The 15,621-nt window shown below is 39.7% G+C and overlaps 1 protein-coding gene and 1 pseudogene across 1 annotated transcript in view; one reads left to right on the top strand and one right to left on the bottom strand.

The window, feature by feature from the left end:
• Positions 1–15,621, bottom strand: part of BAZ1A (bromodomain adjacent to zinc finger domain 1A) — a 90,105-nt gene that overhangs the window by 12,229 nt on the left and 62,255 nt on the right. The window contains 8 exon segments of the mRNA XM_049766950.1: positions 2,828–2,976; positions 5,166–5,320; positions 6,530–6,693; positions 11,456–12,049; positions 14,663–14,677; positions 14,680–14,786; positions 15,216–15,329; positions 15,587–15,621. Of these exon segments, the coding sequence (XP_049622907.1) occupies positions 2,828–2,976; positions 5,166–5,320; positions 6,530–6,693; positions 11,456–12,049; positions 14,663–14,677; positions 14,680–14,786; positions 15,216–15,329; positions 15,587–15,621 (1,333 nt within the window).
• LOC125998872 (60S ribosomal protein L27-like) lies at positions 6,850–7,472 on the top strand (annotated as a pseudogene).

Raw genomic sequence — 15,621 nt, 5'->3', positions numbered from 1 at the left:
TCTCTGGCCCCTTATTTTATCTTTTTTTTTTTTTTTTTTTTTATTAATTATTTTTTTTATTATTTTAATTATGACAACAAAGATGCAAAGAAAGAGGACAGGGTAAAGTTACAGTGGAAGCCCAATCACCCATAAACAGGATTCTCAGTAGTTCCATCGATGATATCCCAGCCTTGAACTTTCAGTCAAAGAACATTAAGAAAAACAAAACTGAACCCATGTACAATACAATTACTTTGTCCCTCAAATCCCCAGTTGTAGTACATATTGTTTCTTAGCAGCACACCATATAATCTAAAGATATTAGACTTATGTAACTCTTTAAACATTGAGGGCAAAGTACATTTATCTAGTTCCATGCACATGCTTACTAGTTTAAGTTAACCTCAAAAGTTTTAATGGGTTGTTTTTCTTAAGGATTGGAGTCAAGAGAACATAGTAAAAAACGATATTAAAGTGGCATTTGTTTGCATAGGCCCACCAAAACATAAGGGACATGGAAAGACAAATTATGGTCTAAATACATGGAGACCCTACCCCTGAAGTTTCCTGGCACAGGACTGGCTCTAGGCTCCAGGCAAACTAGTTTGTCCAATTCAAGATTGTGGTGGAACTATCCCTCAGTTTGATGCCTATGATTGAACTATGTCATGGAAATTGCTGGTCTTGTTCCTATTGCGTCCAGATGCACCAATAACGCTTCGTGGCATTGATCCTTGTTTGCATAGACACATTAAAATGGGAAAACACTATACATACAGATTAGTTATTATCTAATAAATCTCATTACAATGTACCTTACACCCTGAATATTGATATAATGACCTGGCATAGGCCTCAGTTGAATGGGCATTCTCCATTCACGCTGGAACCAGGCAAGCTATCTACGAAACATCCAAGGTCTTTTATAGCAACAGTTGGAAGCAGTCCTCTACCAGGAAAGACACTACCAAGGGTGTGACATCGACCTCCTAATAAGACACTTCCGTTTACACTGAGAAGACGTGACAACAACAATGACCTGCGAGAAGACATGACAACAACGATGACCTGCTCTACAGGACATGGTTCTCTCTATTGCCCCTTAAGTGTGAGGTGAAACGAGAGGATGCTCTGCACCATCCTGACTGCAATATGGGATATGCAGACTCCAGGATCTTTAATACAGAAGAATGATACCAACAACAGAGACTATGTGAGGAATGGAGGTGTATTGCCACTACAGACTATGACTTGAATTGGACAAACTAGTTTGCCTGGAGCCTAGAGCCAGTCCTGTGCCAGGAAACTTCAGGGGTATTTTATCTTTTTGACACAAGTTTTCACAAAAAATTCTTGCCTAATTGTGACTTCTAAAAGGCAATTAGAATCGCTAGTACAGAGAGATAATACAAAGGTTATGACATGTATACCTGGCATGTGGCTAACCATGGTTCAATCAAAAGCATTGTAGATGCAGCCCTGGAGGCCCCTGAGCTACCCTGGTACCACATGCCTGGCTAGCACTACACTTCCAGACCTTCACATACAGACTGCAATTATTTGCCTGGTTGACTGAGAATTGTTGGGAGGAGGGCCCCAGAGGCCTCTCTCAATCCTCAAACTCTGTTAGTTCAAAGATCATCATCGTTTCTTGGCCTTTTGGCTAAGATCAAGTGTAGTTCAAAGATCATCAGGAAATCTTTCTGGATAAAACAGAGGGCAATCTTGTTGATAATGGCAAGAAATAGGATTGCAGAAGTCAATGGGGGAAGAGTGGAAGTAAAATGTCAAACTATGAAATTTGAAAAAGTAAAAAAAAAAAAAACCGTAGAAAAAAATATAAAAGTTTGTATGTTTTTTTTGGGAGGGGGGGTTTGGGCCACACTCGGTGACACTCAGGGGTTAGTTACTCCTGGCTATGCACTCAAATCGATCCTATGGGGGACCATATGGGACGCCGGGGGATTGAACCACAGTCCATCCTAGGCAAGCACAGGCAAGGCAGACGCTTTATCGCTTGCACCACAGCTCTGGCCCCAGTTTGTATGGTTTTATTAAAAAAAAGGTCACAACTCTTTCCTGATATTTAATATCTTTTTGTCCAAATCAAACATTCCTATATGCAAACAACAAAGAAATAAACAAACAAAGAAATAAACCAGGTGATAAAAATGTCATGCATGAAACCCTATCACTAACAATATTGAAAACCACAGTGCAAAAACTTATGAAAAAGTACTTCTCAGGGGCCGGAGAGATAGCACAGTGATAGAGCATCTGCCTTGCATGCGACTGATCCAGGACAGATGGTGATTCAATTCCCGGCATCTGATATGGCCCCTGGAGCCTGCCAGGAGCGATTTCTGAGTGCAGAGCCAGGAGTAACTCCTGAGTGTCACTTGGGCGTGACCCAAAAACCAAAAAAAAAAAAAAAAAAAAAAGTACTTCTCATAGAGGTAGACTGGTAGGTGGAAGGCAAACAGTTACCCCTGTGGCAGCATTGATGGAGGGAAGTTCATACCGGTGAAGTGATTAGTATTGAAACATTGTATGCATAATATCCAATCATGAATAACTTTGCAATTTCAGTGATTAACTATAAAATTATTTTTGAAAATATTTATTGAGAATCTATTAAAATTCAACAAAGAATTATAAATCGAAAGATATGTCATTATGAAAAGAAATAGAAGAAAAATGAATAAATAACTAACTAAAAGGAATAGGGGCCGGCGAAGTGGCGGAGAGGTGGCGCTAGAGGTAAGGTGTCTGCCTTGCAAGTGCTAGTCAAGGAAAATTTCACATTTACAATATAATTAGATCTCTTAAATAAAAAGATACCTACCGAGTGGAGCTTTGAGAAACCGCCGCTCAATGCCCTGCTCTATTTGAAAAAGAGCTGTTGCCAAATAATGAACCACATTGCTCACTGATTGTGGAGTACTTGCGTTAGTTGAGACAGTACTTGGAGTTTCTGTTTTTATGCCCAAAAGTCTACAATTAAAACAGTAAAGAGTTATGAGTTAAAAAACTATCAGAGGTAATTTGAGTTCACTTAATTCATTTAGTGCTCACTTGTTTAACTCGTGCTCTATAAACTAGCAGGAAGAAAGCAAAATCAATCAAGAATTAAACTAATGCCAAATCATTTAAACAGGGTCAGAAGGGCAAGTATTTGGAGGAGGGAATGTGAATGAGACAATTATCAGAGAAAAGATTTTAGATTTAGCCTACCTGCTATGCTATTGCTCTGGCAATAACTTCTTTTTTTTTTGGGGGGGGCCACACCCAGTGACGCTCAGGGGTTACTCCTGGCTATGAGCTCAGGAATCATTCCTGGCTTGGGGGACCATACGGGACACCGGGGAATCGAACCTTGGTCCGTCCTAGGTTAGCGCTTGCAAGGCAGATACCTTACGGCTAGCTTCACTGTTCTGGCCCCAACACATTTTTAACTTTTTGAACAGCTATTTTCTCTCTGTTCCCTTACTTTGTGGCTGCCACTGCTGCTGCTGTAATGCACCAGAAGATGGTATCTGTTCACACATTGGTTGCAATATTCATCCAGATTTACAGTACACTAGAGATTTCATTTTTTGTTGTGCTGAGAATCACTTGGCTTGTGAGGTGGTGCCAGAAATTGAACTCACCTGTAAGGCTCTCAGTGAGCCATCTCCAGGCCTCTGTCTTGTATGTGTTCGTTTGTTTCTTTATTTTTTTTGCTTTTGGGTCTCTCAAGCAGTGATCAGTGGGTCTGGGGGTTACTCTCAGTAATACTGACAGTTAGCCAAATGAACAGGCTGTTCAGTGCTAGAGCTTGAGGATGTGATGCTGTTCAGTTCTGCTTACCTAAAGCCACCTTGGGGGTACTATGGGAAGGGTACTTCCAGGGATACTTCTGGCCCTAATTCCTAATCCCTGTACAATCTCCATGGTCTCTTTTCATGTTCTTACAAGAAAAACAGCCCTCCCAATGTATGTTTGTAGCAGATACTTCTACTAATATTGCTTCCTTATTTTATAATTGCTGATTAATTCTGAAAAGTTTGTTTACTCAAATAAACTAATAGTTCCAATAACATTTAAGTCTTTCACAATTAAGTTTGCCTACAGAAAACTGATCAATAAGTATAGCACTACTTTCTGAAATTATGAAGACATTAAATTCAGATTCTTTTTTTTAAACTTGGAAATTTTTTTAGAGGAGGTTTGGGCCATATCTGATGGTACTCAGGGATTACTTTACTACTGGCCATCCTGCTTGGGGGACCATATGGGATGTCAGGTATCAAATCTGGGTCAGCTGAGGCCCGGAGAGATAGCACAGCGGCGTTTGCCTTGCAAGCAGCCAATCCAGGACCAAAGGTGGTTGGTTCGAATCCCGGTGTCCCATATGGTCCCCCGTGCCTGCCAGGAGCTATTTCTGAGCAGACAGGAGTAACCCCTGAGCACCACCGGGTGTGGCCCAAAAACCAAAAAAAAAAAAAAAAAAAAAAAAATCTGGGTCAACTGTGTGTAGATAAATGGTAATACATTATGTACTATCCTTCTGACTCCCAACTTAGGAAACTATTATCTTAACAAGTTTTCTTTTGGCTGAATTGGTACAAAGTAGAATAGCAGAGAACTTAAACTTAATTTGGGGGGGGTGTCACACTCAGTGGCACTGGGGGGTTACTCCTGGCTCTGCACCCAGAAGTCACTCCTAGCAGGCTCAGGGAACCATATGGGATGCTGGGATTCAAACCAGGGTCCGTCCTGTATTTGCCATGTGCAAGGCAAATGCCTTACTGCTGTGTTATTGCTCTGGCCCCTAAACTTAAATTTTTTGGTTCTGTTATATTTTGGCTACAGCTGGCGGGGCATAGGAGGTCACATGGGGTGCAAATGCCCTACTTGCTATACCATCTCTCCAGCATCAGAGAACCTAAATTTAGAAAAATAATTCAAGAAGTTACTATTTTAAAATCTTTGGAGCTGGATATTACAACGGGAAGAGACTGAACACAAATCCAGAAGGAAGCCTTGAGCACCACCAGCTGTGGTCCAAAACAAACAAAAACAAATATTAAAATTCCTGTAATAATATCAGAAAGGAATTTTGAAGAAAATGAAGCATTTACTTTAAAAAACAAAAAATATCAAGAAAAGTGATGATTACTTTAGAAATAGCCTTTTAGTACCTGTCTTTTACTATGACCTTTGCTTGATCATCAATTTCCATCTCTTCAACATTTTCATTCACAGTTTTATCTATTCCATTTTCCTTGTTTTCTTCACTTATTAGTTCATACCGTCCACTTTCTAATGCTGATCTCCAGATGTGTCGATCTATAACCTGCAACAAAAATCAAATGTACTATACCTGAAAACTGGTATACATTGCTAAGAAGGATGAAGTTCAATATATGTAGAGAAAATTCTTGAATATTATAGAATAGATTGTGAATAAAAGCAAATTTGAAAATAACTGGCCAAAATGAAATTTTTTTCATAGATAAAATCTTTAAGATCTTATTCTCTATTTAGGAAATTGCAAACAATTCTAAGATTGGTTACCTGAGAGTAGAAAAAGAGTGACATATGACAGAGGGTATGACTAGAACATGTTAAGTAAGAATTATATGCTTTAAAAAGTAGCAAAGAGGGGCTGGAACAATAGCACAGTGGTAGGGTGTTTGCCTTACATGCGGCTACCCAGAATGGACCTGCGTTCAATCTTCAACATCCCATATGGTCACCTGAACCTGCCAAGAGTGATTTCTGCACGCAGAGTCAGGAGTAACCGCTAGGTGTGCCTCCCCAAAAGGTAAAAAAGAAACCAATAAAAAAAAAAAAGGGGGGGGGCCGGTGAGGTGGCGCTAGAGGTAAGGTGTCTGCCTTGCAAGCGCTAGCCAAGGAAGGATCGCGGTTCAATCCCCAGGCGTCCCATCTGGTCGCCCCAAGCCAGGGGCAATTTCTGAGCGCTTAGCCAGGAGTAACCCCTGAGCATCAAATGGGTGTGGCCTCAAAAACAAAAACAAAAAAAAATTAATAATAAAAAAGAAACCAACAGGTAGAGAAGGCAGGAGCTAATAAGGAAAAAAATATACTTAAGCACTAGAACATTGTGGATAAAAATATCATTAAAGGTTTTCAAGGGTTGAAGGAACAGTATATTGAGTAGGGTGCTTGCCTTGCATACAGCCAATGAAGGTTTGATTCCCAGCAACCCAAATATTACTTTGAGCTAACCAGGAATAATTCCTGAGTGCAGAGTTAGGAACACACTTGAGCACTGCAGGATATGAAACCCAAACAAACAAAAGTTACCATTAAAATACTAAAAATTGATATTAGAAAAGTTGTTAATTAAATTTGGTGCAATCAAATAACATAGTTAAGAAAACTTTTATTTGTATATAAATGTAATATAGGATAATACACTTACAGCTTATTAAAATATATTAATACTTGTTATTTAAAGCACACAAATTTTGCTTTTATTAAACAGACAAATATAACCAAAATTCTGATAATGTGCTCTAAAATGAAAACAGATACAAACCTTGATTGCTCCTAATGTCCCTTGATAGATTCTGTCTTCAATATCTAAAAGAAAATCTCTCAGTCTCAATTCAAGCTGCCTTTCTGCAGACATCTGTGATGGATCATATGTGTTGAAAGATCTTCCCCGAATAAATGTAGGTTTGTTATCAGTTTGTGGTTTGTCTGAAATATTTATCAGATGGTTTTATTATTTCCTTATAAAATAATTAATCCATGTAATCATTGTGATTGTGTGAAATTTTATAAACGTTAAATTATTCCTCAACTTAAAAAAGAGAAAACAGCTTTCTGCTGCAGGGCGGAAGGGTTACCGTTGAAATGGGCAAATTCATGAAACCTGGGAAGGTGGTTCTAATCCTAGCTGGATGCTACTTGGGACTCAAAGCAACACTGTAAGGAACATTGATGATGGCACCTCAGATCGCTCCTATAGCCATCTCTAGTGCCTTGATGGTGAACCTATGGCATGCGTGCCAGGGGTGGCATGTGGGAAGAGGTCTGCAATTAAGATATGCGGCTCGGCAGGAGGCGAGTGTGCCGGTGTCTGCTTTGCAGCTCACCTGGCAACAGGGCCGGACTGACCATTGGGAGGACTGGGCATTGTGCGGCAGTTTGGGCACTCGGGCTCAAAAAGGTTAGCCATCACTGCGGGCCTAGTGGCTGGGATGAAACGTTATCCACACAAAGTGATAGCCACCATGGGAAAGAAGAAAATCACCAAAGGTCAAAGATTCTTTTGTGAAAGTATATAAATATAATCACTTTATGCCCACAAGGAACTCTGCGGACATTCCTTTGGACAACACCATCATCAATAAGGATGTCTTCAGAGACCCTGTTCTTAAGCGTTAGGGCCACAGAGAGGCCAAGGTTAAGTTTGAGGAGAGAAGAAATACAAGACTGGCAAGAACAAGTGGTTCTTCCAGATGCTGTGGTTTTAAATCTGTTTTGTTTCAATCATTAAAAACTGGGCCCGGAGAGATAGCACAGCGGTGTTTGCCTTGCAAGCAACCGATCCAGGACCAAAGGTGGTTGGTTCGAATCCCGGTGTCCCATATGGTCCCCCATGCCTGCCAGGAGCTATTTCTGAGCAGACAGCCAGAAGTAATCCCTGAGCACCGCTGGGTGTGGCCCAAAAACAAAACAAAAACAAAAAAAACAATCATTAAAAACTAAACAAATAGGGGCCGGTGAGGTGGCGGTAGAGGTAAGGTGTCCGCCTTGCAAGCGCTAGCCAAGGAAGGACCGCGGTTCGATACCCCAGAGTCCCATATGGTCCCTACAAGCCAGGGGCAATTTCTGAGCGGTTAGTCAGGAGTAGCCCCTGAGCATCAAATGGGTGTGGCCCCCCAAAAAACCTAAACAAATAAAAAAATAAAAAGAGAAGAAAAAAGATAATATTTGCACATCATCTATTTAAAAAGGGAGTTTATCTAGAGTATGTTATTCAATAAATGACAAATAATACACTAAAAATGGGCAAAGAGTCTGAATAGAAGTTGTCTTGAGATATAAAAAGGACAAATAAGCCCATGAAAAGATGTTCTCCAGCCCATGCATTGAGCCAATGGTCCTGCTAGACAAGAATCACCAAAAGGGGCTTATGCAATGCTTGGGAGGTCCACCTTCTGTATGCTCTCACCCAAAAACACAATCATACATACTTTACATATGTATGATGCCTAGAATCAAAATGTTAGATAACAGTTAAATGTTGGCACAGAGAAATTTTAATCCTCATAAGTAGGAATATAAAAATGGAATTGATGTTTTGGCAGCCTGGCAGTTCTTTAAATAATAAAACAAAATAATCATACAACTGAGCAATTTCACTCTGGTTATTTCTTTTTTTTTTTTTTTTTTTTTTTTTTTTTTTTTTTTTTTTTTTTTGGTTTTTGGGCCACACCCGTTTGACGCTCAGGGGTTACTCCTGGCTATGTGCTCAGAAATCGCCCCTGGCTTGGGGGGACCATATGGGACGCCGGGGGATCGAACCGCGGTCCTTCCTTGGCTAGCGCTTGCAAGGCAGACACCTTCCCTCCAGCGCCACCTACCCGGCCCCCACTCTGGTTATTTCAATTTCATGCTTTGGTTATTTCAAGAGAAATATATGCTGATATATCTATATCTATATATCTTTTATGTGATGGGGGTCAGAGTGATATAGTACAGTGCTTTGAAAGTACCTGACCTGGGGCCAGAGAGATAGCATGGAGGAAAGGCATTCACCTTTCATGCAGAAGGTCATCGGTTCAAATCCTGACGTCCCATATGGTCCCCCGTGCCTGCCAGGAGCAATTTCTGAGCATGGAGCCAGGAGTAACCCCTGAGCACTGCTGGGTGTGACCCAAAAACCAAAAAAAAAAAAAAAAAAAAAAAAAAAAGAAAGTACCTGACCTGGGTTTGGTGCCTGGCATAAAATATGGCTTTCTGAGAACTGTCAGGTATAATCCAAACAAACAAACAAACCCAACAATAACAAAATATCTGTCTGTGAATGCTTTTTAAAAGTATTAATAATTGATAACAAAGGAAAACAGAATTGCCTGTTCATCAACTAACAGACAAATAAAATGTTGTCTATGTAATAAAACATTACTTGGCCATAGAAAGGAAATGAACTAGTATATGTTACAACTTGCACAACTCTTAAAAATATTAGAGTAAGAGAAAATAAGTCAGTCACAAAAAGACCACATATTATACAATAACATTTGTAAAAAGTTCTGAGAGAAATATAGAGACAGGGGCCAGTGAGATAGCATGGAGGTAAGTTTGCCTTCCATGCAGAAGGAAGGTGGTTCAAATCCCGGCACCCCATATGGTTCCCCGTGTCTGCCAGGGGCGATTTCTGAGTGTAGAGCCAGGAGTAACCCCTGAGTGCTGCCAGGTGTGACCCCAAAACAAAAAAGAAAAGAAATATAAAGACAAGGGGCCGAAGAGAGAGCATGGAGGTAAGGTGTTTGCCTTGCATGCAGGAGATCATTGGTTCGAATCCTGGCATCCCATATGGTCCCCCGAGCCTGCCAGGAGCGATTTCTGAGTGTGGAGCCAGGAGTAACCCCTGAATGCTGCCGGATGTGACCCAAAAACCATAAAAAAAATCTATATCTATATATCTATATCTATATCTATAGAGAGAGAGAGACACACACACACAAAATAGATTTGTGTCTTAGAGAAAGATTAATAGAAGAGTTAGGGAAGTAGGGAAGGGATACAAAAAATGACAGCTAAAAGGTAAGGGCTTCTTTTTAAGATAAAAATATTCTGGGGGGGGGGCAGAGAGATAGCACAGCAGTGTTTGCCTTGCAAGTAGCTGATCCAGGACCAAAGGTGGTTGGTTCAAATCCCGGTGTCCCATATGGTCCCCTGTGCCTGCCAGGAGCTATTTCTGAGCAGACAGCAAGGAGTAACCCCTGAGCACCGCTGGGTGTGGCCCAAAAACCAAAAATAAATTCTGGGGGCCCAAATAATAGTGCAGCAGGCAGGGCACTTGATTTGCATATGGCAGACTCAGGTTTGATCCCCAGCACCCCATTTGGTTCCCTGAGCCCTGCCAGGAATGATTCCTAAGTGCAGAACCAGGAATAATCCTTAAGCATAACAGCTTATGGCCAAAAACAAAAATAAAAAAAACTAAAATTTACTGTAACGGTTGCATGTGTCCGTGAATATTTTTTAAAAGTCCACTAAACATGGGGCCAGAGAGATAGCACAGGGGTAGAGTGTTTGCCTTGAGCGTAGCCAACTCAGGATGGACCTGGGTTCAATTCCTGGCATCCCACATGGTCCGCCGAGCCTGTTAGAAGCGATTGCTGAGTGCAGAGCCAGGAGTAACCCGAGTGCTGCCAGGTGTCCCCCACCCCAAAACAAAAAAAGGCTGGAGAGATAGCATGGAGGTAGAATGTTTGCTTTGCATGCAGAATGACAGTGGTTCGAATCCTGGCATCCCATATTCTCCCCCAAACCTGCCAGGGGCGATTTCTGAGTATAGAGCCAGGAGTAACCCCTGAGCACTGCTGGGTGTGACCCAAAAACCAAAAACCAAAAACAAAAAGAAGAAAATTACATTGTCTCATGGGATTGGAGTGATAGCACAGCAGTAAGGCTTTTGTCTTGCACATGGCTGACCCAGGACAAACGATGGTTTGAATTCTGGCATCCCATATGGTCCCCACTGAGTGCTGCTGGGTGTAAACCAAAAACAATAAAAGAGAGAGAGGGAAAAAAGTCCACTAAACAGGAAGTATAGTTTACATAGGTAAACATTCTGACTTGTGGATTAGATCTCAAAAGTCATTAAAGTATTGGGAGCTGAAGAGATAGTATAGCATATAGGACACTTGTCTTATATGAAGCTGACCCATGTTCAATCTCTGAAACCCCATACAGTCTGCTGAGCATTTATTTAGTAGTGATCTCAGAGCACAGCTGGGTATCTCCCCCAAAAAACAAACAAAAATAACAAAATATTGTACTATGTTTAGTCCTGAAACAGAGAAGTCATGGTAATATTTCCCTAAATTTAAGGGGTCTTTATTTAGAAAATCTCATTTTGTAATAATAATCTAATTTTGTAACAATAATAAAAACAGTTTAGACCTACAAAAACCGCTTTACCTCTTTATCTGTCATAAATAGATCAACCATAAATAGATATCATTTGTAGTCTACTGATTCAATGAATTAGATCAGGAAGAGCATGTATTTTCTCATATTGCTAATATGTTCCTTCTAATCCAAATGGAAAGTAGTAGAATCTGAGAATCCTGGTTTTTTAGGTACTAGACTTTTTGCTCAAACTGAGAATATGATCCAAATAAAAAGTAAGGACTAAAACATAGGCTTAATTATCTGAACATATTTAATCCTGAGCAAGAGACTATACGAAGGGAAAATTAAGCTTATACTGAAAATTTACCTGAAAAATGAAATTTCTCCTCAGAAAAATGGGCTAGCTGTGCACATATTCTGCTTTTCTCTTGCAACAAAGTCTCTTTTAAGGCACTTTCTCTATGTCCTCTAGAATTAAGAGCTTCGATAAGCTGGTCTAGTTGTTCACAAGAACTGTAAAAGCACCACCGATTTGGCTTATGCACTGGTTTTGGCAGCTGCAGAGAATCATCACAGGGACCTTGGTCAATGATGGAGGTAGATTCCGACTTTAAAGACTCATCAGCTTTGGTAGATACCTGAGGATCTAGAGACTGTGCATTATTCTGAAATGATGAAGGTCTAGGCAACAACATGTCTTCAGTGAGACCTGAGTAATCCTCTTCAATAAACAATCCAGGAATAGAAGGGAAAATCCAGTATCGCCTATACAGACGGTCACGGCCCAAAGGAAAGATATTGGTACATGCTATGGCACTTTGAATTTTTTCTAGGAGTTCTTTCTCTTTCTGTTGGTGTTCCTGCTTTGAAGAGTCTTCCTCGTCAGCAGTGATAGTTCCTCTTGTGACACAACTGACTTCTTGCCTTGTAAATTCCTTAAATCCATTTTGTTCCCGTTTCCCTATGGTTGAAAAAACATTTGATCTCCATCACATTTTAATTTAAAAAGTGATATAATGCCATCCAAAATTACTATGTGTAATAGATTGACTTGTGTATCCTATCATAGGTTAAAATCCTGAACCCTAACCTGACTACATCTGAAGACAGGTCTTTCTTTATCAGGGCAAAGTCAGTTAAAGTCCTAAGGACAGGGTTCTAATAGCACTACTGTCCATGTAAGAGGAATAGAGATTAGACATTTCACTCTACTTATGGGTAAGTCAAAATGTCAGATGAGGACTCAATAAGAAAGTGCTTGACAAAAGCCTTGCCAAATAGCAACCCTGCTGGCACCTTAATCTTGGACTTGTATACTTCAAAACAATAAGAAAATGAATTTGTTGTTAAGCCACCCAGACACTGATATTTTGTTAAAGCAGCATGATCAGATTATGTTAATAAAAAAAAAACTGGTATGCCTAGATTTAAAGAAACTAAAAAAAAATCTGTGGTCTCTACATAAAAAGAATATATATAAGTTACTTATTCTTCAATGTACATTCAACCATTCCTCTATGGTAGTCACTTTTTCAGCTAATCATTTTGGGGGGATGGGTCATACCCGGTGGTGCTGGGATTCAAATCATTGTGAATGAAGCTACATGCAAGGTAAGTGCTTTATCGTGTGTATGATCTTTCTGATCTTGGCAAAACAACTTTTATAAAGGGCTAGCAAGGAGCTATTTTAGCTTTGTGAGTCATATGGACTCTATCAGAGCTGCTCAAGTCTGCTGTTGTAGCATGAAAGTAGCCACAGACATGTAAAAGAATAAGCAAGGCAGTATTTAAAAAAACTTATTATGGTCATTAAAATTAGAATTCAAATAATTTTCACTTATTAATAAATATAACTATAACATACATATTTTTCAATCATTTAAAATGCAAAAATTCACTTTTAGCTTTTAAACTGAACGAAAAAGAGAGGAGAGATGTGATTCATTGGGCTTACGTTAACTAACCACTACTTTAAGGTAACAGAACCTATAATTTTTTTGTTGGGAACCTAGCAATTCAAGCAGAGCACAGTATTTCACAGATACTTTTCCCAACACAAGAAACTTCTGGGGGCCGGAGAGATAGCATAGCGGTAGGGCGTTTGCCTTGCATGCAGTCGATCTAGGAGGGACGGTGGTTCGAATCCCAGCATCCCATATGGTCCCCCAAGCCTGCCAGGAGTGAGTTCTGAGTGCAGAGCCAGGAGTAACTCCTGAGCCACTGGGTGAGACCCCAAAACAAAACAAAACAAAACAAAACAAAAAGACTTCTGATGAAAGAGATTCGAGCAGAAGCATCATATGCAACCTTGTGTTCTGTTTCTCTTCCAGCTAGCTAGGAAAGAAGGCATGGAACACAGCTCGTATGTGGCTAGTCATAGTTCACTCCAGGCATCACATGACAACTGAAATATTGCTGCGTATGACCTGGAGGTCCCTGGGCACTGGTGTGACCTGGATAACTTCAGCACTTCAGGGCCCTTGCAGTACCACACCCTCAAATTTTTGCATTGAACCAGTTGACCAAGAATCACTAGGAAGGACACTTTGGTTTGCTTGAGAGATCCCCTGAAAAGCCCAAAAATTCCTAACAAAAATTTTGAGTAGGTTATTTGCTAAAAATCTTTTGTCACTCTCCCTAAAATATAAATAACACGAACAAAAAAATTCATGAATATATAAAATTTCAAACATCATTTTATACTAAAAAACCATTATTTAAAATACTCATCACAGGCGGGATTGGGGGTAGGGGGAGAACTCATCACATAGGGATGGAGCTATTGCTTTAGTACAGTGGGCAGGATGCTTGCCTTGCGTTTAGCTGAATGTGTTCAATCTTTGACACCCCATATTTATAGAGCCTGCCAGGCATGCACCATAAGCACAGAGCCAGGAGTAAACCCTGAGTACAAAGCCAGCAGTAAGCCCTGAGCATCACTGGATGTGGCAATTTCCTCTTCCACTGTTCTTCCTCCAAACCCTAAAAGTCACCACAGGTACGAGCTATGATAGTTAGAAAAATATTGAAGAGATCACTAAAATATAAGCTCATGCTTTGTACTAAGGTCTGGATTTGGTCCCTGGCACAGCATACTGAAAGAGATCTCAAGGAATGAGCTGAGAGTATCAATGAGTTCTCTACATGTGGCTCAAAATCCAAAAGACCAAACCAGAACAAAAACCTTGTAATTAAAATGAATAATAATGTAACCATTTAGTTGTAATAAGATGGGGTGGATGGGAAACTGGGGACAATGATGAAGGAAACATTAGAGTGGTGTTAGGATTCATGTTATAACACTGAATGTCAGAAACAACTGTATTGGGGCCGGAGAGATAGCGCAAGTGGTTGAGCAAATTTGCCTTGTGTGGTTCGATCCCCCTAGCATCCCATATAGTCCCTATATATATATATATATAGTCCCTCCCCATATATCCCCCCTACGGAGCTATTTCTGAGGCGCATAGCTCAGAATGTGCCCCCCCAAATATATATACTTCAGAATAACTGAAGTAATGAAATATATTATTAATTTTTAAAAGCCAAAAGTCTTTAAAGATTCCTATATTACCCCTTCTTCCTCTTTATGTGATCCTGGATCATCTTCATCCTCAGTCACTGTATCTTGATCAAGTTCCTTTTGTTCTATTTCTTTGCTCTCAGTGCTAGTATCAAAATCTTCCCTTTCTTCTTCCCTAGAGGTTAAAAACAAGTATTAATTAATGAATATATAACATTTGTTAGATGATAATAAAGTACCCTAGGCACTATGTTTAATAGTTAGATGGACAAGATGAGATAACACTTAATCATATAAACTTATTAAAATTTCTAGGCAACTCGCAGTTATAACATTAATTCTATGAGTAAATAGTAACTAGCTTTTCTGGAGTTATTCTTAGGAAGACTTAGTCATGCTCAATAGCGATCAGGGCTATTCTTGGCTCTGGACTTGGGGAGTGACCAAGGGAACGATCATTTATAGTGGGAGGGATTCAAACTACAGTCTCAGTTAACACAAGCCATAGGCAAGGCAAATACCTTGACAACTTGTACTATCTCTCTGGCCCTCAAAATTTTATTCTTTATATAAATTCAGGGGAGCAGTGTAATACAAATCATACCCAACAGATATATCTGCAGCTGAAATTCTTTGCTCATCTTCCTTTAGTTTTTCTTGTTTCTCTTTCATTTTCTGTTCTTGCTCCTTAAGTTTTTCTTCCTTTCTTTTACGAATTCTGAAAGTTAAAATAAGATATTATAGTCCATCTCATGCAAAGATACTTTGAACTTTTACTATCTTGCCTTTAAATCACCAAAATTATGGGAAGTGTTCCACATCATCACAAATCATACAATAGTAATTCTATACACCACCTCTTAGTATATTATCAAATATCTTAATGAATGTCTTATTATATAGAACAACAGAAAACTAGTTTTAGGTGCAGAGAAAACAGTTTTCAATAGCATATGGATGATAGTTAGCTCTTACCTAGCAGCTGCTTCTTCCCTTTCTTTTCTATGTTG

This window comes from Suncus etruscus, chromosome 2 (assembly GCF_024139225.1).
Source record: "Suncus etruscus isolate mSunEtr1 chromosome 2, mSunEtr1.pri.cur, whole genome shotgun sequence".
In the NCBI taxonomy this organism is placed as follows: Eukaryota; Metazoa; Chordata; class Mammalia; order Eulipotyphla; family Soricidae; genus Suncus; species Suncus etruscus.
Note: the sequence above shows the minus strand (reverse complement) of the source record. Positions and strands in the feature narration are given on the sequence as shown.